This window comes from Vanellus vanellus (genome assembly GCF_965231255.1).
Source record: "Vanellus vanellus genome assembly, contig: HAP1_SCAFFOLD_146, whole genome shotgun sequence".
Lineage (NCBI taxonomy): Eukaryota > Metazoa > Chordata > Aves > Charadriiformes > Charadriidae > Vanellus > Vanellus vanellus.
Genome location: NW_028126808.1, coordinates 221,417 through 249,105, shown reverse-complemented (window position 1 = coordinate 249,105; position 27,689 = coordinate 221,417). Strand labels below are relative to the sequence as shown.

General features: G+C 52.9%; 1 protein-coding gene across 1 annotated transcript; it reads left to right on the top strand.

The window, feature by feature from the left end:
• Positions 1 to 21,063: 21,063 nt before the first annotated feature.
• Positions 21,064 to 25,710, top strand: LOC309685731 (acrosin-like; the record flags this gene model as incomplete). Its single annotated transcript, XM_082501459.1, has 5 exons — positions 21,064 to 21,245; positions 21,571 to 21,836; positions 22,104 to 22,249; positions 22,723 to 22,920; positions 25,705 to 25,710. The coding sequence occupies 5 exons, from the start codon at positions 21,064 to 21,066 to the stop codon at positions 25,708 to 25,710; spliced, it is 798 nt and encodes a 265-aa protein (XP_082357585.1).
• Between the last annotated feature and the right edge of the window lie 1,979 nt (positions 25,711 to 27,689).

Genomic DNA, 27,689 nt, shown 5'->3' with positions numbered 1-27,689 from the left:
AACCCGCTCCGAGATGTCCTGTGTCTTTGCCTCTGCAACTATGGAGAGAACATGAGGAAGTGGGAGGGAGAACTGGAAGGCTGCTCTGACCTATGGTAGGCCATCCTACGGACCAGGTAGGAACTCCTCTGCTAATCGTAGGTGCTGTGGTCAACGTTTGAGGTGCCCTGCCTCCAGCCATGAGGAGGAGAGGGACAACTGGATTTGTTGGACTGTGTGGATTCGATGGCCTGGCACGTCAGAGCCACAAAAGTATAAAGCCCTAGTGGGCACTGGTGCCCAGCGTAAAGATCAGCAGGTGCCAATTGCTGCTGCCACGGTGCATCGACAGCAGTATCGCACCAACTGGGACTCCCTCATTCCTATCAACGGCTAGAGAGCCAAGGAGTGATCAGCAAAACTCGCTCACCCTTGAACAGCCTTATATGGCCAGCGCAAAAGTCTGATGGGAACTGGAGACTAACAGTAGACTATCGTGGCCTGAATGAAGTCACACCACCTGGTCCTGAGGCACAGCTCCTCCTGGCACCCCCATTACCAGGACTGAGCTGGATGTTCAAGGGTAAAGTTCCCTCTACTCATCACACCACCGATGCTACCCTGGAGTAAGTGGATTGCCTCAATGACACAGCGAGCTCAAACAGGAAACCCTAATTGCCCAGGAATGGTAGAAGTGATCACAAACTGGCCCGAAGGCAAGGCCTTTGGGGTGCCACCAGAGGAGGTGGTGACACGTGCTGAGGAAGCTCCACCATATCATGAACTCTCATTCTCTCAGCTAATGAGAACCAGCATGCTCTGGTTACTGATGGGCCTTGTCGTACTGTAGGAAAGCATCGAAGGTGGAATGCTGCGGTGTGGAGTCCTACAGGACGAGTGGCAGAAGCTGCTGAAGGACAAGGTGAGCGGAGTCAATCTGCAGAGGGAAAAGCCATCCAGCTGGCGTTAGCTGTTGCTGAAGGAGAAAAGTGGCCAAGACTCTCTCTCTCTCCTGACTCCGGGATGGCGGCAAATGCTCTGCGGGGGCGGCTAAAGCAGTGGAAGCAGAGCAACTGGCAGCCCTGTCCTGCCGGCTGGGCCTGTACTCTGTGTCTGTCGGGGCTCTGGTTGCCGGGGGCAGCTGTGAGGCGCTGAGGCGGGGGGGCTGGTTGGCGGCTGTGCCGGTGATGCGCTCTGGCGCTTGTGACATCAGAGGGGCCGTGTCACAATGGGGGCAGCTATAAAAGGCGCCCGCAGGCAGCGCTGCCCCAGCACAGCCTGAGCCAGAGGTGAGTGCGCAGGCGGCGGGAGGCTGGGCCGGAGCGGGGCCCGGGCAGAACGGCGGGCCCCCGGGGGGGTGGGTTCTCATCCTGCATCAAGGGCCCAGCTGCTGGCGGGAGCGCCTGGGGCCGGGCACGCTGCCACCGCCACCGCCGGGGCTGGGCGCAGGCCTTGCTGCCCCCCAGCTGTCTCGCCCCCTCTCCTGCCTGCCCCCAGCTCCCTGCAGTGCAGCGGCAGGGCCCTTGCGCCACCACTTCCTGCCCTCCCAGCCCCACTCAACCTCTTCTCTCCCTCCTCCCACAGGCCATGGCTGACACAACCTTCCTCCCCCTGCTCGTGCAGAGCATCCTCCAGCTCCTGCACATGGTCTGCCAGGAGCTGGGTGAGGCCACCTGCGGGCACATGCGGCAGCACGCGCAGCAGCTGAACCAGCCCAAGACTCGGCTGCTGCAGGACATGGAGCAGAACGCCTCGGCCTGGGGAGACCTGCTCTTCGCTGCCTTGCAGCACTGGCAGGTCTGGGCGCTCGCTGCAGTCCTCGTCCTGATCTTCAGGTTCTGCTGGTGCCTCAGCAAAAGGAGCCCCCAGCCAGGCAGCAGCGCTGCAGAGGAGAGCTCCAGCAGCAGCACAGAGTGTGGCAACGAACAATGTGCAGGAGAAGGTTCTGGCGACTACGAGAAGTGTGTGTTTGGGCAACTTTGGACAAGGCAGAAGGCAAGAAAACGAGCAGGTTCTATGGAGACTGCTGCGGAGGGGCTTCTTCCTTCTGCCATAGTTGGCTAGCACGATAACGTAGAGGGCTGGGCAAAGGTGCTGACACAGGGGTTAAATTCTCTTGACCATCGGAGTCACTGGAAATAAGTCACAGATACTACTTTTGTTCTCACCATAAAAGCCTGAGTATCTCACGTGGATCTAGAAGGAAAGAAGAATTGCTCAGTACAGGGAACTAGAGAGAGAGCACGAGGTGGAGGTAGTTAAAATATACGTGTTATCTCGTGTAATCCAAGTTATTCCTGAAAGCGCAGTGTCGAGATGCCGAATGTGATACCTGGCCAGTTTGGCACAGTGTTGCGGTCACACCTCTCATGACTGAAACTTCAGACTTTGGGGACATTATTGTCTTTTGCCCGGTTAGGTGCAGAGTCGGTCACTCCGTGTGGGTTAGTAGTCGGTCCAGAAGGGACTGCAATGGGATGATTACTGGCAGTTGTGTATGCAGCTTGTATTGTAAAGCTGCTCACTTTGTCCACGAGTGGGGACAAATCGCTACTCGTGAAGAGAAACACCAGAAATGGAGCACTGAATGCTCTCTTCTATCCCTTCAACACATGAACTGTTATCTTGTAGCAGAGAGTACCTTGTACATGTCTTAACTTTTTACACCCAGTGGTGATCTGAAAGGAAAAGCAGCATTTCACTGTCCTCGGTTTCATCTAGTTCAACTTGAAGTTAGTCTGTTTGATAATGAATATTGCCTTAACGGACCCTTTTTAACTTCAGGGGATTGAAGATAGTGCAGCACTGGGAGCATCTCCGTGTCAAGGAATGGGCCAGATTGACACTGCTCATGAGATAAAAACGGCAGTCAGTCCCAGAAGAAGTGCAAGAAAACAGAAAAACCTTAAGGTACAATTTGCTGAAAATAGTCAGGGATGAAGAGGCGCAGCCTAGTGACCAACCTCTTTTAGCTGGGGAAGCAGACCATCCTGTGCAGCTTCAGGATTTAGACCCGGACTTGTCTTGCCAACCTGTCTTCTCGCCCCCTCTTTTGAGGTCGAGGGGAAAAAAATGTGTCTAGCATTTCCCGAATTGTGAAAGAACCAGTAAGCAAACCTCTGGTTGTCTCATGTTCTTGATTTTTGCTCTGTACCGCTTTTTCAAATCATACTTAGCAAGGCCTTGCCTTTTTCCTTGAAAGTATATCGAAAGAGAGCTTGAAATTAATCAGCTAAATGATTTGATTATTTTTTTCCTTCATGGAAACTAGCGACAAAAATCACCGTTGAATCTGTGTAAGTCAAGAATTAGGAAGCGTTGCTTTGCCTTTAACAAAAGGCAGAGTAGCTTTCTTTAAACTTACTTGGTGGGCTACCTCTTAATTGCAGACTTTCAGCTTGTAGGATGGTAGGAGAATTTGAGAGGGAAGGTTTGTTTTTGTGGAGAGAAACTGTCATGCTTTTGGGAATCACTCTGTCATGACTTCTTCATGAAAGAAACATTCATTTGTGTTCTGTAGAAGTGTAAGAACTTGTGCACGAGTAATGTTTTTGTTGCCTTGACACAGGAGCTTCCAACTCAAGAGGAGGAGGATACCAACTCCCGAGAGTCTGTGGGAAAGCAAAAACTCAAGAGAGGGAGAGCTGCAAAATCAAAAATGAAGCAAGCAAGCAAGTATGAAATTCTTTTTGAGCACTTATTTGCATTCCTTTGTCGTGCTAGCGATTCAGCTTTTAGCCACCGAACTGCCTCTTCCTCACTTGGCTCTACAGTTCTGCTCTGACTTTCTGAGCCTGTGCAGCTTGCTGGTCTGCTGGGCACCATTTTCCCCACTTAGGGGTTTAGTTTTCTAATGGAAACAGAAGAGGGATGGGAGAGAAAAGGGCAAGTGGGCACTACTCTTTGCAACGATGGTGCGCTCTTCTATCTGTCTGTCTGTCTATCTGTCTATCTAAGGTCTTATTCCACCTTATGAAACCACACTCTTATTCCACCTTATGAAACCACACCACTTTAGCTCCCTATAGAATGCAGGAGAAGGTCAGACAACGAGTAAAGAGAACTGCTTGTTTCTGGCCATGTTGTCCGGTTCCCTCTGGAAAACCGTTTGAGGACGGTTGCCTCTTAAAACCTGGGAGGTGGGAGGGGCTCTAAAAGCTCATGCGAATAGTGACTGAGAATGCTTGGGACAGTCTGGCAAGGAATGACAGCAGAAGGAAGCTTCTTGATGTACCTTTTCTGCCTTGATCCTGTCTACAAAGAAGGCCATAAATAATTCCTTGGCATTGATTTTGTAACTCCACGGGGTTTCTTTTCCTCTACTAAATACTGTTGGTAATAAAAGAATCAATTTGATACTTCTCTGTCTTTGCAGAACCACAAGAAAAGAAGGTCCTTGGTCACCTCCCCCAGTGGAAACAAGATTCATCTCTCCTTTTGGAAGCGCACTAGCTAGAGCGACGGATCGTCTTGCAAGAATATGCCCAGTGTGCATGTCCACAGCCAACCAAGTAGTTTAATTCCCCTTCAGAACTTCCTCTCGTAGAAGACTGCTCTCAGGGTTGTTAATGCATTAAATTTATTTCCTGCCATTTCTTCAGTTCTCATGTAACTGCCCCTAAATAGCTTTGTAGTTGATTTTAGGGGGGGGAGGGGAAGAAGCCACAGGTAGAAGCCAATCCATAGTTTCTCGTGAGTCGTTGCCTTTTAATTCTTATCCATAGTCTTGCTGTTAGAGAACGGGTTTTTTGGAGTTAGTTGGTCACCTCCACCAGTGGAAATAAAATTCATCTCTCCGTTTGGAAGTCCAGTGGATGGAACAAAAAGCAAACAGAAAGAAACTGCAGACGCGGCAGAGAAGACTCTACAAAAGAACAAAAAAAGACTGTCTCATTTTCCACAGCCACTTGTGCACCAGAAGATGCTGTAACTGTTTTTCAAGTTTATAATGAACACCACTGTTTGTAAAGTCATCCAAATGGTGTGGATTAGGAGAAAAGAAAAACGTCATCTAATTTGGAAGAGATCATTTATAGAAATGACTGTAAAATTTCATAAACAACGTCAGAAACTCCACCAGCGTCTTCACCTGCACACATGACAGCCTTGGTTTCAGCGCAGGTGCCTGAAAACGCGTCAAGCAGCCTTTCCTACTCCTGACCCTGGCCTCTGCGCAGAAGGCTGTCACTGCGGGGCTGCTCTTCCAGGTAGCCACCCCACCAGCGCTTGTTGGAGAAAGGGGACAGCCAGGGACCTCTGCACAGCCAAGCTCTGATGGGCCAGGAAGGCTGCAGCTGGCTGGTCGTTACAGCGTACCTTCTCAGACACCTCCAGCATGGCCTCCAGTGGGAGCAGGTCCTCGTTGGGTGGGCTCAGCAGGTTTGGCCCAACGCAGATGGCCAGATTGCTGCAGCTCATCCTGCTGGTGGACGACGCGTTGTGGCCGATATGCTGGAGAAGGGACAGCAGCCGCTCGAGAAGGAGGACATTTGCTGCAGGCAACTTGTCGGCCACCCTGAGGGAACAGGAATACAACGTTAAAAAAGTCACAGCCATCCCCGAAACTTGCACAAGGCAGGTGGGAGCCAGCGGTTGTGCTCTGCAGCTTTCCAGGTGCTCTCAGCCAGCGGTCAGTGCTCCTGCGCTTCAGGAAGGAAGCACGGTGTTGCTCCCCAGCTCCTGATTTCCCCCAAGCCCGTGCAAGGGAAGGCTCCCTGTCCGTGTGCTTTTCCTCAAAACCCAACTCCACCCCAGCAACACTGGGCTGCCAGGAAACATGGCTTTTTAAGGAGCCTGTCCCTTTGCAGGCAAGTCCCAGGCCTCTACCAGTTGCTGCTCAAAAGGCAAGCTGCTGGCCACACTTACGCTTTCAGCTCTTCCACCTTCTTGCTTGGCTTCTCCATGGCTTGCATCCAGTCCCCATAGAGGTCAATGACGAGGAGCTTGGCAGGGATGCTTCAGAGGAAGTCCTGCAGTGCCAAGAGCTCCAGGTGAGCCTTTGAACACTCACAGTATCACAGTATCACAGTATCACAGTATGCTAGGGATTGGAAGGGACCTCAAAAGATCATCTAGTCCAATCCCCCTGTCAGAGCAGGAACACCTAGATGAGGTTGCACAGGAAGGCGTCCAGGCGAGTTTTGAATGTCTCCAGAGAAGGAGACTCCACAACCTCCCTGGGCAGCCTGTTCCAGTGCTCTGTCACCCTCACTGAGAAGAAGTTTCTTCTCAAATTTAAGTGGAACCTCTTGTGTTCCAGCTTGAATCCATTACCCCTTGTCCTATCATTGGTTGCTACTGAGAAGAGCCTGGCTCCATCCTCATGACATTCCCCCTTTATATATTTATAAACGCTAATAACATCACCCCTCAGTCTCCTCTTCTCCAAACTAAAGAGACCCAGCTCCCTCAGTCTTTCCTCATAAGGGAGATGCTCCACTCCCTTAATCATCTTAGTTGCCCTACGCTGGACTCTCTCCAGCAGCTCTCTGTCCCTCTTGAACTGAGGGGCCCAGAACTGGACACAATATTCCAGATGCGGTCTCACCAGGGCAGAGTAGAGGGCAAGGAGGACCTCTCTCGATCTGCTAACCACCCCCCTTCTAATACAGCCCAGGATGCCATTGGCCTTCTTGGCCACAAGGGCACAGTGCTGGCTCATGGTCATCCTGCTGTCCACCAGGACCCCCAGGTCCCTTTCCTCTACACTGCTCTCTAACAGGTAGCTCCCCATCCTATACTGGAACCTGGGGTTGTTTCTGCCCAAATGTAGGACCCTACACTTTCCCTTGTTGTATTTCATTAAGTTATTCCCTGCCCAAATCTCCAGCCTGTCCAAGTCTCTCTGGATGGAAGCACAGCCCTCTGGCGTGTCAGCCACTCCTCCTAGCTTAGTGTCATCAGCAAACTTGCTGATAGTACACTCAGTTCCCTCATCTAAATCATTGATGAATATATTGAATAATATGGGCCCCAGTACCGACCCTTGAGGCACTCCACTGGTTACCGGCCTCCAACTGGACTCTGCCCCATTGACTACGACTCTCTGGCTTCTCTCCTTCAGCCAGTTCGCAGTCCACCTAATTATCCGATCATCCAGTCCACACTTCCTCAGTTTAGCCATGAGGATGCTGTGGGAGACCCTGTCAAATGCTTTACTGAAGTCAAGGTAGACCACATCTACTGCTCTGCCATCATCCATCCACCTCGTTATTTCCTCATAAAAGGCTATGAGGTTGGTCAAGCATGACTTCCCCTTGGAAAAGCCATGCTGACTGCCCCTAATAACCCTCTTACCCTTGATATGCCTTGAGAGGGCACCAAGGATAAGCTGTTCCATCAGTTTCCCAGGGATGGAGGTGAGGCTGACCGGTCTATAGTTACCCAGGTCCTCCTTCTTGCCCTTTTTGAAGACTGCAGTGACATTTGCTTTCCTCCAGTCCTCAGGCACCTCGCCCGTTTCCCAAGACTTGGTAAAGATGGTGGAGAGTGGTCCAGCAATGACTTCAGACAGCTCCTTCAGCACCCGTGGGTGCATCCCATCTGGACCCATGGATTTATGGATGTCCAGGTTGCTTAACTGGTCTCTGACCCAGTCCTCATCAACTAAGGCAAACTCATCCATTGACTTGACTTCATCTTCATCTGAGGTCTCAGCGGAACAGGACTCCTCAGGACAGCCCCCGACAGAGTAGACAGAGACAAAGAAGGCATTCAGTAGTTCTGCCTTCTCTGTATCTTCTGTCACCAGGGCACCCACCCCATTCAGTAGTGGGCCTACATTGCCTCTGGTGTTAGTTTTATCTGCCATGTATTTGAAAAAGCTCTTCCTGTTGTCCTTGACCCCTCTTGCCAGGTTTAACTCTAAGGAGGCCTTAGCTTTCCTAGTTGCCTCTCTACATCCCCTGACAGCAGCCCTGTACTCTTCCCAAGTGGTCAGCCCCTCCTTCCATGATCTATAAACTTTCTTCCACTTGAGCTTGCCAACCAGTTCCCTGTTTAGCCACACAGGTCTCCTGGCTCCCTTCCTTGACTTCCTACATGTCGGGATGCTCTGATCTTGAGCTTGGTAGAAGCAGTCCCTGAACGCTGACCAGCTACCCTGGGCACCTTTACCTTCAAACAGCTTTGTCCACGGGATTTCCCCTAGTAATTGTTTGAAAAGGCCAAAGTTTGCCCTGCTGAAGTCCAGGGTTGCAATTCTGCTTGCTATTCTGCTTCCATCAGCCGAGATCATGAACTCCACCGTCTCATGGTTGCTGCAGCCAAGGCAGCCTTCAACCTTTACTCCTTGCACCAGACCCTCCTCGTTAGTGAGGACGAGATCCAGCAGTGCACCTCTCCTAGACGGCTCCTCCACCATTTGCATCAGAAAGTTGTCATCAATGCATTGGAGGAACCTCCTAGACTGAGGCTGGCTGTCTGAGTAGTCCTTCCAGCAAACATCTGGAAAGTTAAAATCCCCCACGACAACCAGGGCCTGTGACTGTGAGGCCACTCTCAGCTGCCCATAGAAGGCCTCATCAACTTCCTCCCCTCATCTGGTGGCCTGTAATAGACACCCACAACAGTGTCACCCCTGCCAGCCTGTCCCTTAATCCTCACCCACAGACTCTCAACTTGCTCCTCAACTGCACGTGGACAGTACTTGGTACACTGTAGTTGCTCTCTCACGTAAAGGGCAACTCCACCACCTCGCCTGGCTGGCCTGTCTTTCCTGAAAAGGACATAGCCACCCATGACCACATTCCAGTCATGTGAGCTGTCCCACCATGTCTCTGTAATTGCCACCAGATCATAATCTCCTGACCGAACAAAAGTTTCTAACTCTTCCTGCTTATTCCCCATGCTGCGTGCATTGGTGTACAGGCATTTCAGGGAGCGAGCTGAGCACACCGATTTCACCCTATGGGTATGGGAGGCCTCCCGGCCTTTATCAATTCTGGAGTGCTGCCCCACCAATGCAAGCTCAGTAACAACCCCATCCCCCTTCGAATCTAGTTTAAAGCTCTCTAAATGAGCCCGGCTAGCTCCTGCCCCAGCATCCTTTTGCCCCTGTGAGATAAACCTTTCCCACGTCCAGGCCAGCCAGGAGCTCTTCCAGCTGCAGGTGAGAAGCGCTCACCTTCAAGATGACGGCCAGCAGGAGCACGGGCTGGCTGCCCAGGTCGACATCTGCGCCGCTGTCGAGGGCCTCCTTCAGCTCCTGAACTGCTGTCCCGCTGGCAGCTCTCCGGAATATTCCCTCTGTCGACGGTCCTTGTTGGTGCAGGATATTCAGGAGCTCTTGCAGGAGACACAGCAGAACAGTTGCTTGGCTGAAAAGCTGCCTTTTGACAGCAGTGGCCATGGCCAGAGCTCTGCCCCAGACCCGGCTGCCTCCCCCGCAAAGGGGCTGGGGCCAGAAGCGTGAGCCAGGGGTGAAGAGCCCAATGACCCGTCCTCGGCGCTCCTCGGGACACTGCCCCTCCGGAGCAGCCGGAGGGAGGGCTGGGGCCCCCTGTCCAGACTGGCTTACCTGGATGGGCTGGGGCAGCGTGCCATCATCCCCGCAGAGGGCTGCAAGGGGCTGTCCAAAGAGCGCCCTGCGGCAGTCTGCCTGCCGGGAGGCTGGGCAGCGAGCGGGGTCCGCCGCAAAGCAAAGGGCCAGGGCAGCCCTCTCCTTCTCCTCCTCCCGGTCCCTCCTGCCACAAAGGAAAACAGAGCAAGAGCCCCTCAGTGGAGACCACCGGAGCAGCACTCTTGGAGCCTGCCCTGCCCTGCCCTGCCCTGCCCTGCCTGCAGCACAGTGATGAGTGGTGCAGCAGGACCGGCAGGGAGCCAACAGCTGGAACCGCCTCTGCTGCTCAGCGGCTCCAGCTCGAGGCTCCTGACAGCCAGCGTGCCACCGGGACAGCCTGGCCCAGCCCTCGCCCTGCCCTCCACCAAGCTCTGCGCAGCAGCAGAGGCTCCGTCTCCTCGGAGAACCACATTCAGCAGCCGCTGCCCAGCGAGAGTCCTTCCTCGTCCAGGTGACATCCTTCCTTGGGGGGCCAAACCTGCATGGCAACACTCAGGGGACAAGTGAGCAGAGCTCCTGCTGACTCCAGCCGAGGGGCAGAGAGCCATCTGCCTGGCTCTTGGGATGGAGCAGAGGCAGGCATCACCTCGAGCGCGCTGCCCTGCACGCAAGGGACACATGTCAGGTGGGAGCAAAGGGACCTCAAGGGCTCAGCTCTCTCCTGCTCTACAGCGATGGGGACCGACTTGCTCAAGGCGAAGGGCAGCTGCAGCAGCATCCCGTCTTCTGCAGAAGTGCTGGTTGCAGAAGCAAAGGTGCCTTTCCTCACCTTTTTTTCCAAAACTCACCTTCCGAGTGGCAACGTCCCCCTTCTTTGCCAGAAGGGACTGGCAGAGGCCCTTGCTTGAGATCACCCTGCAAGAACCAGGCTGTGCTTAGAGAGCAGCCCTGCAGCAGAAAGGGCCACCAGTGAGCTGCCACCCGGCACCAGCAGCCTGAGCGTGGCAGAGCTGGGACCATCAGCCCTGCCAGACTCTCTGCCCCGTGCAGCAGGTTTCCTCCCAGCATCGCCAGCAAGGACGTGCCAGTGTTCCTGGTGGCTCGCCAACCCTCTCAGCTCCCCAGGTGGTACCTTGGGACCCTCCCGCAGAAGCTCACCCCACTCGCCAGAGATGCCTGGCAGTCCAGCACAGCGAGAGGTGGGTGAAAGGCAGCCACTCTCACCTTTGCCTGGCCCTTGATCAGGGTCTCCAGGCTCCTGGTGCTTAATGTCCTCCACTGGGCAAGAGAGAAGGAGTGGAGGAAGGTGAGAAGCGATGCCTCTGCTGCTCGGCTGGAGGAGCAGTGCTCAGGGGACAGAGCTGAGATGAGAGACACTCACAGCATGGCGGTTGCTCAGCTTCTTCTCTAGGAGTTTGAGGGAGGGCAGTCGCGTCACCCGGGCTCTCTTCACTCCACCTGGTGGCCTATGCAGCAGAAGAGAAAGAGTGAGCCCCAAGCCACCTCTTCTCTCTCCAGTGAAAGGGATCCTGACCCTCCTTGGGTACCACCCCAGCGCCAAGCAGAGAACAGAGCTGCCTGCAGAGCTCCTGCCTGCCAAGCACTCCACCCTACTTCTCCCTCTTCTCCTCCTTGCTGTAAACAGAGGAAGAAGAGGCTTTCCGTTCCCGCTCATCCCTCGCCTGCCCAAGAGCTGCCCACAGCCATGCAGAGCTGTGTTCCCCCATACGGATGCACCTGGAGCATCCCCTCGGCTTACCCCAGCAGCGTGTCTACCCACAGCTCCTTCACCACGCATGAACTGCAGAAAGAGAGGAGAAACAGCGTCAGGCCCCACTGCCCCCCAGCCCGTGGGCAGAGTGTGCGCCTGCACAGCCCTGCCCTGTGGGGAGGGACACAGTGGCAGGATGAAGCCCCGTGGGGCAGGACAGAGGCGCTGCCAAAGCCCTGGCCTCCCTCTGTCATGCCAGAGCAGCTGCTTTTGGCCTTCCCTTCTGGTGACCAAAAGGTGACCAGGGGATGCAGGACACAGAAATGCCCCCACCCCTCTCCTTCCAGCTGCCTGCAGGCCCACCCCTCAGCCCTCACCCGGCCAACCCGGCCTCCCTCCTTCCCTGCCGGTGTACTGCCTGCTCCCTGCCCAGGGTCTGCACGGCGGCCAGAGGCCCTTCACAGGATGGCGTGGGCATGGTAGGGATCCTCTCCTGCTTCTTGCCAGCCCTGACTGCAGCTGCCAGACCCCAGAGATGATGGGGGCCAGCACCGCCCTGCACCGCCCAGCCCGTGGGATGTGGCATCACAACTTACTTGAAAGTGGCAAGGCAGTAGCCTGTGGGCCAGACAAGGATGAGGGAGTTGCTGCCCTCACTGCTGCCATCCTCGTCTTCTTCTTCCTCCCCTGCTGCGTCCATCCTCCTGCTCAGCACCCACAGCTGGTCCAGGGCCAGGCGGAGCTGTGGGCGCACACTGGTGCCATGTCTGCTGAGAGGAGAGGCAGGCAGTGAGCTGGAGGTGGCCTCCTCAGCCCCTGGCCAAAGCCCTGTCTCCACCTGCCCTTGGGTTGGACACCACAGGGCCTGGGACTGGTGGCAGGGTGTCCATGCCCTGGTCCCAGGGCCGGGGATGGGGCAAAGGCAGCCGGGGTCTCAGGGGCTTACTGCCGCTTGGCAATCACCAGTTCCTCCTGCAGGAGGAGCAGGCGCCTCTCATTCCTCTTGCGGCCCCGGGTCAGCTGCACGCCAGTGCTCAGCACCGGCTCAACGTCAGTGAGAGCCTCCCTGCAGAGCAGAGAGTGGGGGGCATGAGCGCTGAGGGGCCCTGCTGTGCCCCCGTGTCCCTCCTCTGTGGAGGGAGCCCACCTGGGCCTGCAGCAGCAGTTGGCCTGGCCCATCCAGCCCAGGCCAGGAGGACCGTCATGGTGTGCAGCGCTGGCTGACACCAAGGACGTGGGCCAGTGTGCAGGAGCGTGGCTGGGAAGCCAGTGCCAGTGGTGGTGCCCGGGCAGCGCTCCTCGGCTAGACCCTGCCTCCTCCAAACGCCGCTCTGCACCAGCACAGCTCCGTCCTGCCGCACTGGTGGCTGTTGGCTCCAACAGACCAACGTTCCGACCCCAACAGAAACTTGGGGGGAGCTGGGGGCGGAGCTGGGCTGGGGGTTCTCTCCAGTAGGGCCATGTCTGTCTGGCACTGGGGAGCCCAGGGGTGGACGCAGCAGAAGGTAAGCATCACCTCCCTCCACCTGCTGCTACGGCTTTGCCTATTGCAGCCCAGGACGCAGTTCACCTTCCTGGCCCTGAGGGCACTTTGCGGGCTCCAAATCGGTCAGCACGGGGTCCACTGTAAGCCCAGGTGTCCAGCTGGGTTTCCCCAAGCATATACTGGTGCAAGGGCTCGTTCCTCCCCGGGTGCAGGACTTGGCTCTTCCCCTTGTTGAACTGTACCAGGTTCCTGCCAGCCCCTTTCTCCAGCCTGTCAAGCCCCCTCTGCTTGGCAGCACCACCCTCCAGTGCATGAGCCTCTCCTCCCGGTTTTGTGCCACCTGCAAGCTGTCTGAGGGGGCGCTGCCCCATCCTCCACATCACTGAATGCCAACAGGACCCACATCATGCAGCGCAGGGGGTTGCAGACATGCACCTTGATGTGGCATGACTTGTCACAGAAGGTTCAGAAATTTAGGGGAAAAATCCATGTGATTTTTTTATTATCTATACAGTGCTTCCCCTTTTTATTCATTCAAGCTATTAAAAGGTGTTCAAACTGTCTCATTTTTCATTTGAACATCACGTCTCTTCATAGTTCTGATGTTACGTGGAACATCGGATCGGGTTGTATTCTTGCATAGATCGTTAGACAGTAGGTAGCCGAGATTATTCAATAGTAGGTAGCAGATTACCTGCATTAGTTGTGCTAACAGCAGTGGCAGGAGGTTGCATTTAGCGCCTGAGCCAAAGGATAAAAATCCAAGGGCTCCAATGAACTCAGTGGGCTTTTGATCAGCAGATTGAATTCGCCACATTCAGAAAAAGAAAAGGTACATGAGAAAGGCGTGCTCTACCTGGACTGCCACAATGCATGTTTTAGGAGGTATGAAGCTAAATTATTCTAGCCCTTCCCCTCACCCCCTTCCAAAAAACCCAAAGCACTAGAAAAAAAAAAACAACAACAACTTCCAGAGCAATGGGGCTTCTAATAGCCAAGTAATTTTCTCCGTATCATTCCCATTCAATGAGCCACTTTGTCTGCTGGGTACCAACGTAAGACTCTTCCAGGAAAAAGTAAACAAAGAAAAAAACTTGTTGCTCAGGCAGTTACCCCTGCTATGCTATGGAAGATGCAGAATTCCTCCCTCATCCAGAACCTTCCACCTACATACAAAACCGTGCTGACGTTTTCCTCCATCTCAACAACTCACAGGTGCCTCTTCCCTGGGAAAGTCTTTCCACTGTCACGCTGTGGGGATGGCTGATCACAGGCAATGCAAGCCCCAAGCCTCAGCCGCCATCTGAGGCCACCATCCTCCTTTGGCCATGAGCAACAGCTCAAATTCCTTTTCAGCTTTAGCACAATCTATTCCCGAATAGCCACAGTTGCTAAAAGCTTTCTGTGTCCTGGATTGGTGGTTTGCAGGACCACCTCCTGGCTCCATGTGAGCCAAGGCTAGCGACAGATGGATTTCAGGGAGGTCATTCAGGTTTGATCCTTTGTCCCCCGAACCATCCCCACAGGCCCAGCAGCACTGAAAGTCACAGCGGGCTGTGCGTGAGCAACCTGCTCCACTGGACTTTTGCCTCAGTCTTCACTGGCAAAGACTGCAGCCACACTACCCGTGAGGCAGAAGGCAAAGGCAAGGACTGGGAAAATGAAGAACTACCCACTGTAGGTGAAGATCAAGTCTGAGACCACCTGAAGGTGCACAAGTGCATGGGATCTGATGGGCTCTAGGGAGACCTTAGAGCCCCTTCCAGTCCCTAAAAGGACCCTACAGGAGAGCTGGGAGGGACTTTTTACAAGGGCATGTAGTGATAGGATGAGGGGGAATAGTTTCAAACCGGAAGAGGGTAGATTTAGATTAGATATTAGGAAGAAGTTTTTCACTCTGAGGGTGATGAGGCTGCCCAGGGAAGTTGTGGAGGCCCCATCCCCGGAGGTGTTCAAGGCCAGGTTGGACAGGTGGAGCAACCTGGTCTGGTGGGAGGTGTCCCTGCCCAGGGCAGGGGGGGGGGTGGAACTGGATGATCTTCAAGGTCCCTTCTGACCTAAACCGGTCTGTGATTTTCTGATGATAAGGAAGGAGCAAGACAAAAAGGAGGATGGGTACAGGGAGTGAGACATACAGGATGAGAGAGAAAAAGCAGGACAGGGAAGACGCCAGAGAGACTGTGAAAAACAGAGGGATGCAGAGCGGGACAAAGAGGCAGAGAATGAAAAAAAACATCAATGTGCTTCAGGACAGAGACAAAGAAAGAGAAAAAGAGGAGCAGGGAGCAGGACAGAGAAGGAACAAGAACAAAAAAGGGACAGGTAGAATGGAAGAGAAAGAGAGGGGCCGGAGACTAGAGCAGGGGCAGGCTGCAGGATACAAGAATCGCCAGATGAAGAGAGCTACAGGGAAGCAAAAGAGTGACACCAGCGAGGGAAAGGCTGGGGGGCACAGCCACAGGGAGGTACCCAGACGCGGCAGAGGGGCGACACAGCCCCAGGGGCACAGGACTCAATGCCGTTCCTGCTCTTGGTGCTACCAGCAGAATTTGACAGTTCAGGCGCTTCTGTCTCTGCCTCTCTCAGCTCTTACAACACGAAGCTTCCCGGAGACACAGCCTCGCACATGCACACTCACACTATATGGCCGTACCATACTTTTGGTTACGGATATGGACCCCACGGTGCATGTTGCGATCAGGTCTGCTGAGGACCACTCACAGGGACCCTTCCTCACCTGGAGAGGGCGGCTGTCTCTTGTCTGCAGCTGGGGGCAGCTTCCAGCTCCATCCCCTTTGTGTCCTTCTCCAGCAGCTTCACCTTTTCTGATCAACTTCAGCTAGAGCCAGAGGCAGCCACCAACATCCCAGGGGGAGGGACGGACAACTGAGCCCTCAGCGCGGCCTCGGGGAGAGGGAGAGAACGGCGATCCCCTCAGCCGGCTCCGGGCTGGAGCCCCTCCTGCTGCAGGAGCTGCTGCAGACACCGCTCCTTCCCCGAGCAGGCGCTGACAGCACTGCGTTACCAGGGATGGAGCGCGCCTGAGGCCCAGCTGGCTGCTGCCAGGACAGGCCGTGGGGCGGCCTGGGGCTGTGGGACAGCCCTCGGGTGAGGCGCTGGGGCCGGGGCGGCTGAGGGGGGCTCAGGGGGTCGGGGGTCCCGCTGCCTCTGCCCGGCTCTGGCTGAGCGGGACCCCATCGCTGCGGGCGGTTCGGGGAGGCCCCAGCCCTCCCCTCAGCCTGCGGGGCCATGGCAGCTGCCGGAGTGCCCCGGGCAGGAACATGGCCGCCGGGCAGCCCCGTGCCCCGGGACTACAGCTCCCGGCATGCCCCGGGGCGCACCTGCTCCCAGCATGCCCGGCACGCACCTTCCCGCCCTCGGGCCCTGCGGGACACCGCCCCCGCCCCCCGCAGCAGCCATGGCCGCCTCCCCGAGGCCAGGCCCCGGAGCCCCGGTGGGGCCGGGAGGAGGGGCGGGAGGGAGGGGGAGAGCGGGGAGAGGGGTGGGACGGGGCGGTGGGGTGGGGTGGGGTGGGTGGAGAGGGGCGAGAGATTAGAGAGGGAGGGGAGAATACATAGGGGAGAGGGACAGAGAGCAGAGAGAGAGGAGGGGGACGGGGAGAGGAGAGGGATAGAGGGAGGTGTGAGAAACGCGCTCACTGTATTGAATTTTAGTCCGGGGCAAATTCGGTGGAGCAAAGAATATTTATTCCAGCGCTGGGAGTTACACGGGGGATTTCTCCTTTGGCTCATTTTTCCCTTTACAACCGCTTGTCTTTATTTCGTATTCCTTATAATTATTCATGTTTCTTCTTGGAACATAGTTTGCATAATCAATGAGTTTTTGGAACGCGACCCACCCCCAAATACATAATCAATGAGTTCTGGGAATGCAGCCCACCCCGCAATTTACATAATCAATGGCTTCTTGCAATGCAGCCCACCCCCGAGCACGCCCCTCCCTTCCAGCGGCGCAGGCGCTGCGCTGCCTCAGGGGTCTCCTGGTGGTCGTTGGAGGGAGGTTCGAAGTCTTTATCGCCATGTCCTTCCTGCGGCTTCTTCATTCCTTACACTCCTGTGGTTATCTTAGCTAACGACACCACCCTTTGCCCTGAAAGTTTCTGTACTTCCAACTGTTGCTCTCGTCTGATACCCTGTCTAACACTATCCCTTTCCCAAACGCACAGCGAGCACAGACCCATCTTAGCTGAAGCCATAGCGAGCACACATTTATTTGAGCTGAAGCAAAATTTTTGCCAAATTACTTACTACAATTCCACCCTTTTTATCATCTAATTTTGCTGAAGCGTTTTACATTTATCTTGCAGGATTCTTCCATTTTAGCAAGAATTTGAGTGGCTTCTTCGAGGTTTTCTTCTTTTTTGGCTTTTCTCAAGATCATGATTTTCTGAGGAGTGGCTGCCACTTGCAGTCTTTGGACTACACTGTGAATTAATCTTATGAAACAGGGTATTTAAACAAGGCAGAAATAAGAAACTTTCAAAAGGCACACAGCAGAATCAGTCTTAATTTCTTCCACCAAGCGATTTTCAGTAATTCATTTCACCAACTGGTGTTTACCATTGAATTTCTTTTTTGCACCAGCACGTGTTATTTTTTGGATATCAGCAGCGATTTCTCATACTGCTTTTTCATTATCATCAATTTTTAAACAACAATCAGATATGTTAAATTTTCTACACACCTCTCCTTTTACTGCTAGCAGATAGTCTAGTGCGAGCCGATTCTGGTTGACTGCTGCCCTTGTCTGAGTTTGTTGGTGGGTTAACAGTTTTAGTCCTGAAGCCGTTTTGTTAGTGATCAGCTCAACTACTGCTTGTAGTCTTATAATTTGATTCAGCATATAGATGGGGTTTTATATCCCCAGCTACCGTCTTGGGCTCACGCGGCTGGTTTGTATGTCCTGGTTGAATTACTCTCAAGGTGCAGGTCTTTCTTCAGTGAGGTGGTAATTCTGGGAATGCCCAGTTTCTACATATCCGGAACAACGCATCCGGTGCCTGCCAAAACTCTTTCATTGTATCTTCTACATTTTCTTAATATTGTGAGTTGTTTTTCATTCCTGAGAATGGATTCATACCCATATTTTAAGGATCTATAAACATTCTGTTTGGGTCGGTCCACATTACGTATTTCTCTGTGGGTTCTGCAACAATAATATCTAATCTACTTACAGTTATCTATTGGGGTTTTATACTCACATTGGATACACTAAAGATCGAGGACTTGGGAGAGGTACTGCTCCTGTCTGCAACGGGGACCTAAAATGACCTTATTACAATTATTACACTTAACCCGTAGATACACGCAACAATTACAATAGCAGCAAAGTAGGGTCGAAGGGGTTGGATGCCACTTTAGTCTGAAGGCACTTTCGAGGCTTTTGCTGTCTGTTGCTCTCATGCAGCAGTACTGACTCTTACGCGCCTTCTGAAGGCTCTCCAGGGCTTTTTCCTGTCAAAGCAAAAACACGAGACTTCCTTCTCATGGTTAATTTCCATATGCGTACTTTGAATCTGTATAGATAATGCCTTCTTTTCTCTGGAGATAATCTAAAGCTCTCTTCAGAGCGTATAGTTCACAACTCTGGGCTGACTAATTCACTGTTAATCCTCCTTCTTCAATTACTGCTTTTTTTTCCCCATCGATGATGACATAACTACTTGCTCTCTTTCCATCTAGACATCAGGAGGAATAGTCTATAAAAAAATTTTTTGATATTTTTGTTGTTGTTGTTTTTTGTTTTGGTTTTTTTTTTTTTTATATATATATAGGGCATCAGTGTGTTTATTAGGTCTCCTCTTATCCTGGTTTGGTAATCTATAAAGTCTAAACAATCATGTTCCATCTCCCCACTTGCCTGTCCCTACAGGAATTGTGAAGGATTCCTGTTTCCGTCTACTATGAGGGTCAAATCATTCTTTTCTATTAAAATGGTTTCGTACTTCACAATTCTGGAATCTGTTAACCACCGGCCAGACTTCTGAGATAAGATAGTTCTTACAGTGTGTGTGGGGATGTACGATTACGGTTCTTCTGGAAGTTAATTTTTGGCTTTTTTCTACTAATATTGCTGTGGCCACTACTGCCTGTATGCATGTGGGCCACCCCCAACATACCGGGTCCATTAATTTTGGATAGATATGTCACCGGTTTTCTTTCTCTGACGCATTCCTGCATTATGACTCCATGCGCTATCCATTCTTCCGTGTTTACAAAAAGGTGAAACTTTTTTTTTTTTTCCTTAGGGAGGGGAGGGCTAAAACCAGGGCTTCTATTAACTTTTGCTTTAATTCTTTAAATTGCTCTTGTTTGTCTTCTGTCCACTGTATTGGACTGTCTTTTACAAGTTTGTCATACAGAAATTTTATTGATTGAGTGTACCCTTTAACCCATAATTTACAATACTCTAGTAACCTTAAAATCTTCTTTATTTCTCATTTCATTCTTGGGACACTTAATGCTGTAATTCGTTCTGGATTGATCTTTCTTTTTCTTTCACTAATTAGATGCTCTTATTTTCTTTTGTACAAACTGCAGTTTTGTTGTTGAGACTCTTAATTCTTGTTCTTCAAAAAAAAATTCAGCAAACGTATTGATGTCTCCTTCTGACTTTTTGCTCTCTCTCTCTTGATACCAACAGGTCATTTCCATATTGCAAGATTCTTACTTCGGGTTCTGCCTGGAACTCCTCTAAAATTTTCTCTAGTGTCTGTTCAAATAGATTTGGGGATTTTGTGAATCCTTGAGGCAGGGATGTCCAGCGGAGTTGCTGCTTCTTCCCGGTGTCTGGATCTTCCCATTCAAAGGCAATTTCATAATACAAGACTTCTCAGCTCCCGAGTCTACTAAAAAGGTGTAAATTTCCTCCTGGGGGCCTAATTTTAAATTTATCAAGGGCTCACTGATTCTTTCTTCCCCCAGGAGGCAGAGCCTTTGACACCCTTAATTGGTAGTGTATTCTTCCTGTTGACGTAACACTCCATCTCTCTTTTGCCTGGGACACTCTTTCTTAAAATGTTCTTCCTGCCCACAATAGTAACACTTTCGGCCGTCTGGGGCTCCTGATTTCATTCATATGGGCTTTTTTGAGCGGTGGCAGATGGGCTCCCTGTATCTTGTATGGTCTCATCCCTGGCCCTGGATTCTGGGGCGCTTTATCTTTAGTTTTTGTTATTTCTTTTACAGTCGCTACCATTAGTTTTGCTTTTGCCCTCTGCTTCTCTTCATCACGCCTCACATATATACTTTTTGTGCTTCTCGTAACAACTCATTGATTCTTCTCTTATGTCAGTTTTCCATCTTTTTCATTTTTTTTCTTAATATCTGGCCAGGCATGGGTGACAAAATTTACTTTTTAATAATTCCTGGCCAGCCACAGTCTCTGGGTCAATCTTAGAAAACTGCTGAATATTCCTTTGGAGCCTCTCCAACCACTCCATTGGAGATTCCTCTTTCCCTTATTTACTTATTAAAAGTTTTGCTCACATTTGATCCCCTCAGGGCTGCTTCTTTAATTCCCCTTATGATTAACGTCCGATAATCAGACACGTTTCTCCTTCCTGCGGGGTCATTTTGATTCCAATCAGGTCTTTGTAGGGGTAACTTTTGGTCCCCCGCCACTCCATGAACGTTTTTCCTTTCTCATATTCTCATCCCTGCTAAACAAATCATTTGTCTGTCTTCCGGGGAGAACAAAGTTCCCATGATGGATTGCATTTCTTCCCAAGTGTATACATTTGGACTTAAAAATTGGTCTAATTGTTCTGACAAACTTAGGAGATCTTCCAACAATTTCTTCATTTCTTTTTTAAAGTTCTTGACTTCTGTACTGGTTAGGGGCACATTCACAAATCCTGCCCCATTTTGAACTCCTGGCATTGGGACTTCCCATAAAGGATGCAGCCCGATTGGTTCCGTCATCTTCTCATTTTCTTCCACTATGGACCTCCCCACTTCCTGCCTCCATTTCCTCTGGCTTTTCCTTCTAACGGGGGCCTGAGGCTCTCTTGCGCTTTCCGGAGGGTCCGGGTTATATGGGGAGGTAAGTATTCAAGAGGATCCCAGACTGGTCTCTGGTCTTCCTCCTTCTCCTTTTGTATCTCCCATTTAAAACCCCCTGCAGCTCCTTTCCAACACGCTGCATATTCGCTCTCTTCTTCATCAAATGATTCTTTAGAGTTAACGTATACATTTAGTGCTTGACACAGCCATCCCTCTATAGAATCATACTTTGGCCAATACAACTTCTCTGGCCTTATGGGCTCTTTGGCCCATTTAAACATACAATATATAATCTTCTTTCCTTTATCCTTACCCCGGGTGCAGGACTCTCCTTCCTGCCCCCATTGTAACAACATCCTCCCTAATGGACTATCTGGAGGTATTCCTGGAATTTCCCTTAAATTCCTTTAAATTCCGTCCAGGAGCCTGGCCCTGGATCGTCAGCATCCAGGACCCCTGGGAAGCAGGCACGGGGCACGTATGCGGAGGGTCCCTCATCAGCCCACAGTGGGTGCTGACGGCAGCACACTGCTTCATCGAGGCCAGGTAAGGAGGGCCAGGGAAGGGGGCTGTCCCCACCACCCTCGCGGGTGCCCTGCGCACAGCACCGCCTGCTACTCCCATCCCCGTTCCTCCCAGTACGCCTAGTGCCTGGGCACTGCCAAGCCCATCCCGAGAAGGCTGGGCTCAGGCCACTGCTTCCTAGCAGCCTCCAGCGCCACATGGCTCGTGCCTAAGGCATGCCAGGGCAGTGGCAGCCTGCGTGGCACTGCTCTCCTCTCTGCCCTGGGAAGCAGAAGGCAGGGAACGGCGGGGCTGCTGCAGCGCGTGGCTCCGCTCCCTCTGACCCCCCTCTCCATCTGCCTTCCAGGAATATCAGCATGTGGCGCGTGGTGATCGGGGCCACCCAGTTGACTCGGCTGGGCCCCGAGGCCCAAGTGCGCCACATTAAGCGGCTGCTGGTTCATGAGCATTATAGGAATATCACGCAGAGGAACGACATCGCCCTGCTGGAGCTGGACCAGCCTGTCCAGTGCAACTCCTACACCCAGCTTGCCTGTGTGCCCGACGCCTCACTTAGAGTGTCAGAGCTGCGCACCTGCTACGTCAGCGGTTGGGGCGCCACCACTGCAAGATGTGAGTTCCCCAGAAGTGCTGGTGTCCTGAGTGCAAGCTCGGCACACTGGGGAGAGGGGTTGGGCTTCCCGAGAGCAGAGGCGAAAGCCAGAGTGAGGCTGTGGGGACGTATGCCTCCAGGGAGAATGGGCTGACCCACCGCCCAAAGCCAGACAGAGGGGAAACACGGGCACAGTGCCTTCAGGACGCAAAGCCAAGCCCTAGGGAAGGGGTTCACCCAGACGGGGGGGGGAGCTGCTGGGGCTTCATTGCTTTCTGTGCTCACAGCTGCAGGGTCAACGGATGTCCTGCAGGAGGCCAAGGTCCAGCTCATTGATGTCAACCTCTGCAACAGCAGCGGGTGGTACAGAGGGGCCATCCACAGCCACAACCTGTGTGCTGGCTATCCGCAGGGTGGCATCGACACCTGCCAGGTAGGATGTGCTGCAAGTCAAGCCCCGGCAGCACCGGCAGCCCTCTCGCAACGCCCAAACATCACCCGGCACGTGCTCGGCCTGGCAAGTCACCCTGCCACCGCTGGGTCTCCAGTGCTGCTGGGGCTCACCTCCCCTTCCCCAGCTGCAGGTCCTTGCCCAGTGCCCGCCTTGTCCCAGAGCCCGGGGACGCTGCCCAGAAAGCCCATCCCATGCTCCCGGCAGCCCATAGGTCCAGATCCCAAAGCATCCCCCTTCCACACAGCCGGGAGCACTGTGCAGAGATGAGAGAGCGCCCGACCTTACAGGCCCACCACCCCCTCCCACACGAGGCTCTGTAGGCTCCAGCGCCGGAGCAGAGCCATTGTGTGCAGTGAGCAGAGCTCTGGCAGGTGCTGGGAGAGAGAAGGAGCTGGCCAGAGCGCTGACAGCGGTCACCCAACACCACCTCAACCCTCTCTCCTCCCCTGCAGGGTGACAGCGGTGGTCCTCTGGTGTGCAAAGACAACAATGCGGACTACTTCTGGCTTGTTGGGGTGACCAGCTGGGGGAGAGGCTGTGCCAGAGCCAAACGGCCCGGAGTCTACACCTCCACCCAGCACTTCTACGACTGGATCCTGGTCCAGATGGGACTGCACCCAGCACCATCGGCTACTACAACACCACAGCCAGTCTTTATTTCAACCCCTTATCAGAGACCAAGGCCAATACCCACACAGTCAGGCGGGTTTGCACCATGTCCATTTCCACGCCAGAAGCTGGTGGAATTTTTTAAGCTGCTGCAGGAGCTGCTGCAGGTCCTGTGGGGGAAAAAGGCTTGAGCAGCGTGACGAAGAGGCTCCAGAGCAGGCCGCCCTGTTCCACGACCATTTCCTTCCGGGGCAATGCCTGCTGAGCCAAAGGCAGCCTCAGTGCCAAGGCCTGCTCTGTCCTGCCCGCACTCCTCTGAGCGCAGAAGGGCTGATGTTGACTCGGTTGTAGAAATAAAGTTCCTGATTTTCACAGCTGAGCGTGCTTGAGTCCAATTCAGTCTCCGGTGCAAGGCAAGGACTTGCGTGCCCGGCGCCTGCCAATGAGGCTGCAGGCAGACAGCAGGGCACGAAGGGAAAGAGTGACTCCCAAGGGCTGAAATGGTGCCTGGTCAGAGAGGAGGGTGCTCAGAGCCACCATGGGGTGGAGAAGACTGGCACATGGAGGATAGGAAACAGTGATGTGACCTGCAGATGACTTTGGGGGTATGCATTAAGGCACACAGCTGGAGATTAGGGCCCAGCGTAAGCCGTAGCTAATTGAACAGACGGTGTGAAACTCCTGAGCGTGACAAGAGAAATTGCTGACCACGCAAAGAGTGAGAAGCCAACAGGGCTCTCAGTCCCAGAAGGAAGAGCCGGATTTCAGGGGTAGTTAACGGGGGATTGATCCCCCCTTGTCTCCATTTTCCCTGCTTGAACATCCCCCTCATCTTCCTTGACTCCTCCCTTTCTCCTCCCTTGTCTCTCCTCCCAAACAAGGGACCCACCCCAGGTCACTTCCTCCCTCTCCTCCCAGGTTTGCTCCATCGGTGAAGAGATTTGGTGTTTCAGGTGCTGGTAGCTCGGTCGCCTGGGACTGCCATGGCATTACTGATGCGGCTTTCTGGGCACTGCTGTCTCTGCTAGATGCCTCTGCCCACACTGACCCCAACCATTCCTCCAGTTGTCTGTGCAGTGTGGCCACTCTCATTGTTCCTCCTCGACCACCTGCCAAACGTGGTGCTGGAATAGCAGAGTACCCACAGAAGACAAGCTGCCTTCTCTAAGGCTTCCTTCTGTCTACGCAGATATGGGGCACCACCTTCAGGTCACATTTCAGAAAACAAAGCAGCCTTGAGTGAGTCCAGTTTGGGGCCCGGTTCTGGTGCCTGTGAAGCCATGCGACTCCTCGAGGAGGGCCTCGAGAGCAGCTCTCCCACTTTCAGAGCCAGCCTGCCCTGCCATCTTGGGGACCAGGTTGAGCACTCAGCTGTGTGCCTTCCATCCGGCCACACAAGGCAGGGTGGCAGCAGGAGGCTCCCACACCGTGCATGAGCTTTGAGGCTGCCATTCTTCAAGCCACTGCTCTCTGCGCTCCAGGGACCCAGCCCTGCTCAGCAAATACAACGCACGTGGCTGGCTCCTGCTTTTCTCCCAGGACTGCCCCGCACTCCAGGACGGGAGCAAGGCTCCACCATACAGCTGTAGAAGGCAGACCGATGAGTCCTGGTTTGGGCTGGACAAGTGTCAATTTCTCTTTCTAGGGATGCTGTGACAGGAATGCCAATAACAGCTATTGGGTTTAGTTGTTGTTAAGCGATGTTTACATAATTCAAGGACTTTTTTTTAGCTTCCCATAGAAGAACAGACAGAGCGATGGACTGGCCAATGAAATACTCCACACCATAGATGTCATGCCCAGTATATAAATGGGGGTTAGCCAGGGGGTGGGAACCCGCCATCACTGCTCGGGACGATGCCAGCTTCTGGGCAGTGCGAGTGCCTGGTGTTCTTCTTGTTCTTGTGTTATTTTGCTTTCTCTGATATTGTTCTATTCAAGTGTCTTTGTCTCAACCCAGGAGATTTTTTTCCTTTGCCCTCCTTTTCTCCCTCTTGTCCCTTGCGGGGGGAAGAGGGGGTAAGCGAGCGGCTGCGTGGTGGGGGTTAAGCCATGACAAGGGTTTACCCAAGCCATGGAGAATGGCCCATGGGGCTGAGAGCGGGAGCATCCTTCTCTGTCTAGAGCTTAACGTTGCGTGTCTTTGGCCATGCAAAGCAGGTGCCACAACTGCCCTTGTCAGTGTTGTCCCAGAGCAGCACTCTAACTCGGCGACAGCAAGGACAGAAAGCCTGCCGGAGGGTGCTGCTGTGGCTGACATAGCCCGTGTGTACTGTGCTGCACCTGCCTTTCACCGTGCTTTGTGCGGGAAGGTTGGCACCGCTTGGGTACGCCTGGCTTATTTGGCTTGCGCATCACCGCTTGCCTGCTGCGGCTGTAGCCAGATGGGCCCCTCAACACCCACAAAGGTGCGTGCTGCCTGTAGCTGTTCTGTTCTGTTCTCTGGTGTATGTGTTTTGGGAAGGCCCTGGTGGCACAGGGCTGCAGAGAGCGGGGTGGCAGTGAACTTCCCCAAGAGGCCACGATGCCACACGGGGATTTTGCTGCCAGCTGTCAGCAGGCAGCGCTCGCAGCCAGGCGCTGCTGCCTGCCGCGGGGCCTGCACAGCCTCGTCCCGCAGGCAGAGCGTTCAGCGGGGGTCTGTTGGGGGTGTCCCATGCCGGCTTCTGCCTCCCCTCCTGCTGGGAACCCCCCATGGTGCCCCCCTTTCTGCCAAGAGGCCACCGGGCCCGGTGCCCGGAACCAGCGACTTTACCTGGTAGTAGCGAACCCATACACCTTGCTGACTGTATTAACACCTGAGCTAACTTGGTTTACTGTTTTAGATCTGAAGGATGCCTTCTTTTGCCTCCCTCTCCGTAAAGTCAGCCAGAAATAATTGCATTTGAATGGGAAAATTCTAAAAGTGGACAGAGAACTCAGCTTACCTGGACGGTGTTACTACAACGGTTCAAAAACAGCCCCACTATATTTGCTAACCTACTTGCAAAAGATCTCGAGTCCTGGGAAGCCCCACCTCCTGAAGAAGGGAAACTGTTACAATATGTGGATGATATCTTGATTGCCACCAAGACAGAGGATGCTGGTACGACCTGGATGCCGAGTCTGCTGAATTTTTTGAGGGCTCCAGGGATACCGGGTATCCCAAAGAAGGCTCAAATAGTGCAGCGCAAGGTGATTTACCCAGGTTATGAAATCAGTGCTGGACAGAGGACTTTGGGACAGGCCTGAAAAGAGACAATATGCCAAACTCCAAGACTGCAAACAGTGAAAGAGTTATGAACTTTTCTAGGGATGACTGGGTGGTGTCGGCTGTGGATTTATAATTATGGGTTGCTTGTCAAGACACTAACAACTACTGAACAGAAACCCTTTAAATGGACTAGAGAGACCATACAGGCCTTCGAGTCGCTGAAGAAGGCCTCGATGTCAGCTCCAGCCTTGGGACTCCCAGACGTGAGTAAGCCATTTTGCCTTTCTCTCACGAAAAACAGGGAATTGCCCTAGGAATTGGCACAAGATCTAGGCCCGTATCGGCGAGCTGTTGCCTATTTTTCCAAGCAACTAGATACAACTGCGAAGGGCTGGCCTGGATGCTTGCAAGCAGTCGCGGCCATAATACTAAACATCCAGGAAGCCCGAAAATTCACCCTGGGCCAGAAAATGACTGTGTTAGTGTCCCATACAACATCTGCAGTACTGGAAGCGAAAGGTGGACACTGGCTTTCTCCACAGAAGTTCTTGAAATATTAGGCTATAATGGTAGAACAAGATGATGTGGAAATTGTAGTCCCTAACATTGTCAATCCAGCTTCTTTCCTCAGTGGGAATACGGGAGAACCAGTGCATCATGACTGTCTGGAGACCATCGAAGCAACATATTCGAGCCGTTCGTACCTGAAAGACAGTCCTATGTAAAACACGGAAAACTGGTTCACAGATGGGAGCAGCTATGTCCTAAGTGGTAAAAGGTATGCCGGATATGCCATTGCTACCAGTCAAGAAATAATAGAGTCAGGGCCTTTGCCCATGAATATCTCTGCACAGAAGGCCGAAATAATTGCTCTGACCCGTGCCTTGGAATTGGCCCAAGGGAAAGCTGTGAATATCTATACAGACTCGAGATATGCCTTTGGAGTCGTGCATGCGCATGGAGCTATCTGGAAGGAGAGAGGATTATTGAATTCACAGGGCAAGAACATCAAGCATGCAGAGGAGATCCTGAAACTGTTGGAGGCAGTCCAACTCCCTAAAAAGTGGCGATCATGCACATTAAGGCACACCAGAAAGTAAACTCGGAGTTGGGAAGAGGACATGAGCTGGCGGACAGAGAGGCAAAACTGGTAGCCAAAATAAAGGTAAAACCAGAAGGGGCTCTGGTCCCTGACAGGCAAATCTCCCTAGAAGGTAAGCCAGAATATACCAAGGAGGATCAGAAGCTTATCACGGATTTAGAAGGGTCATATAATAAAGGGGGATGGGCTCTCACCCCACAAGGGAAACTAATCATTCCCTCCTATGTAACATGGTCTCTGGTAAAAGAAGCACACAGAAAAAGGCATTGGGGGGCAGAGGCCTTATATAAACACCTAATTAGAGAGATCATAGCTAGAAATTTATACACCACTGTAAGACAAGTGACTCAGCAGCATGATTTGTGCCTCCAGACTAACCCTAAGAATACCCCAAACCAGAAATAGGCCAAATTGGGAGAGGCAACAGGCCTGGGTGTCGTTGTTGGGACGGACACAACACTGAACATCAAGTTGCAGCAATCCAATTTCTTCATTTAACAAGCAGTGCTTTTTTA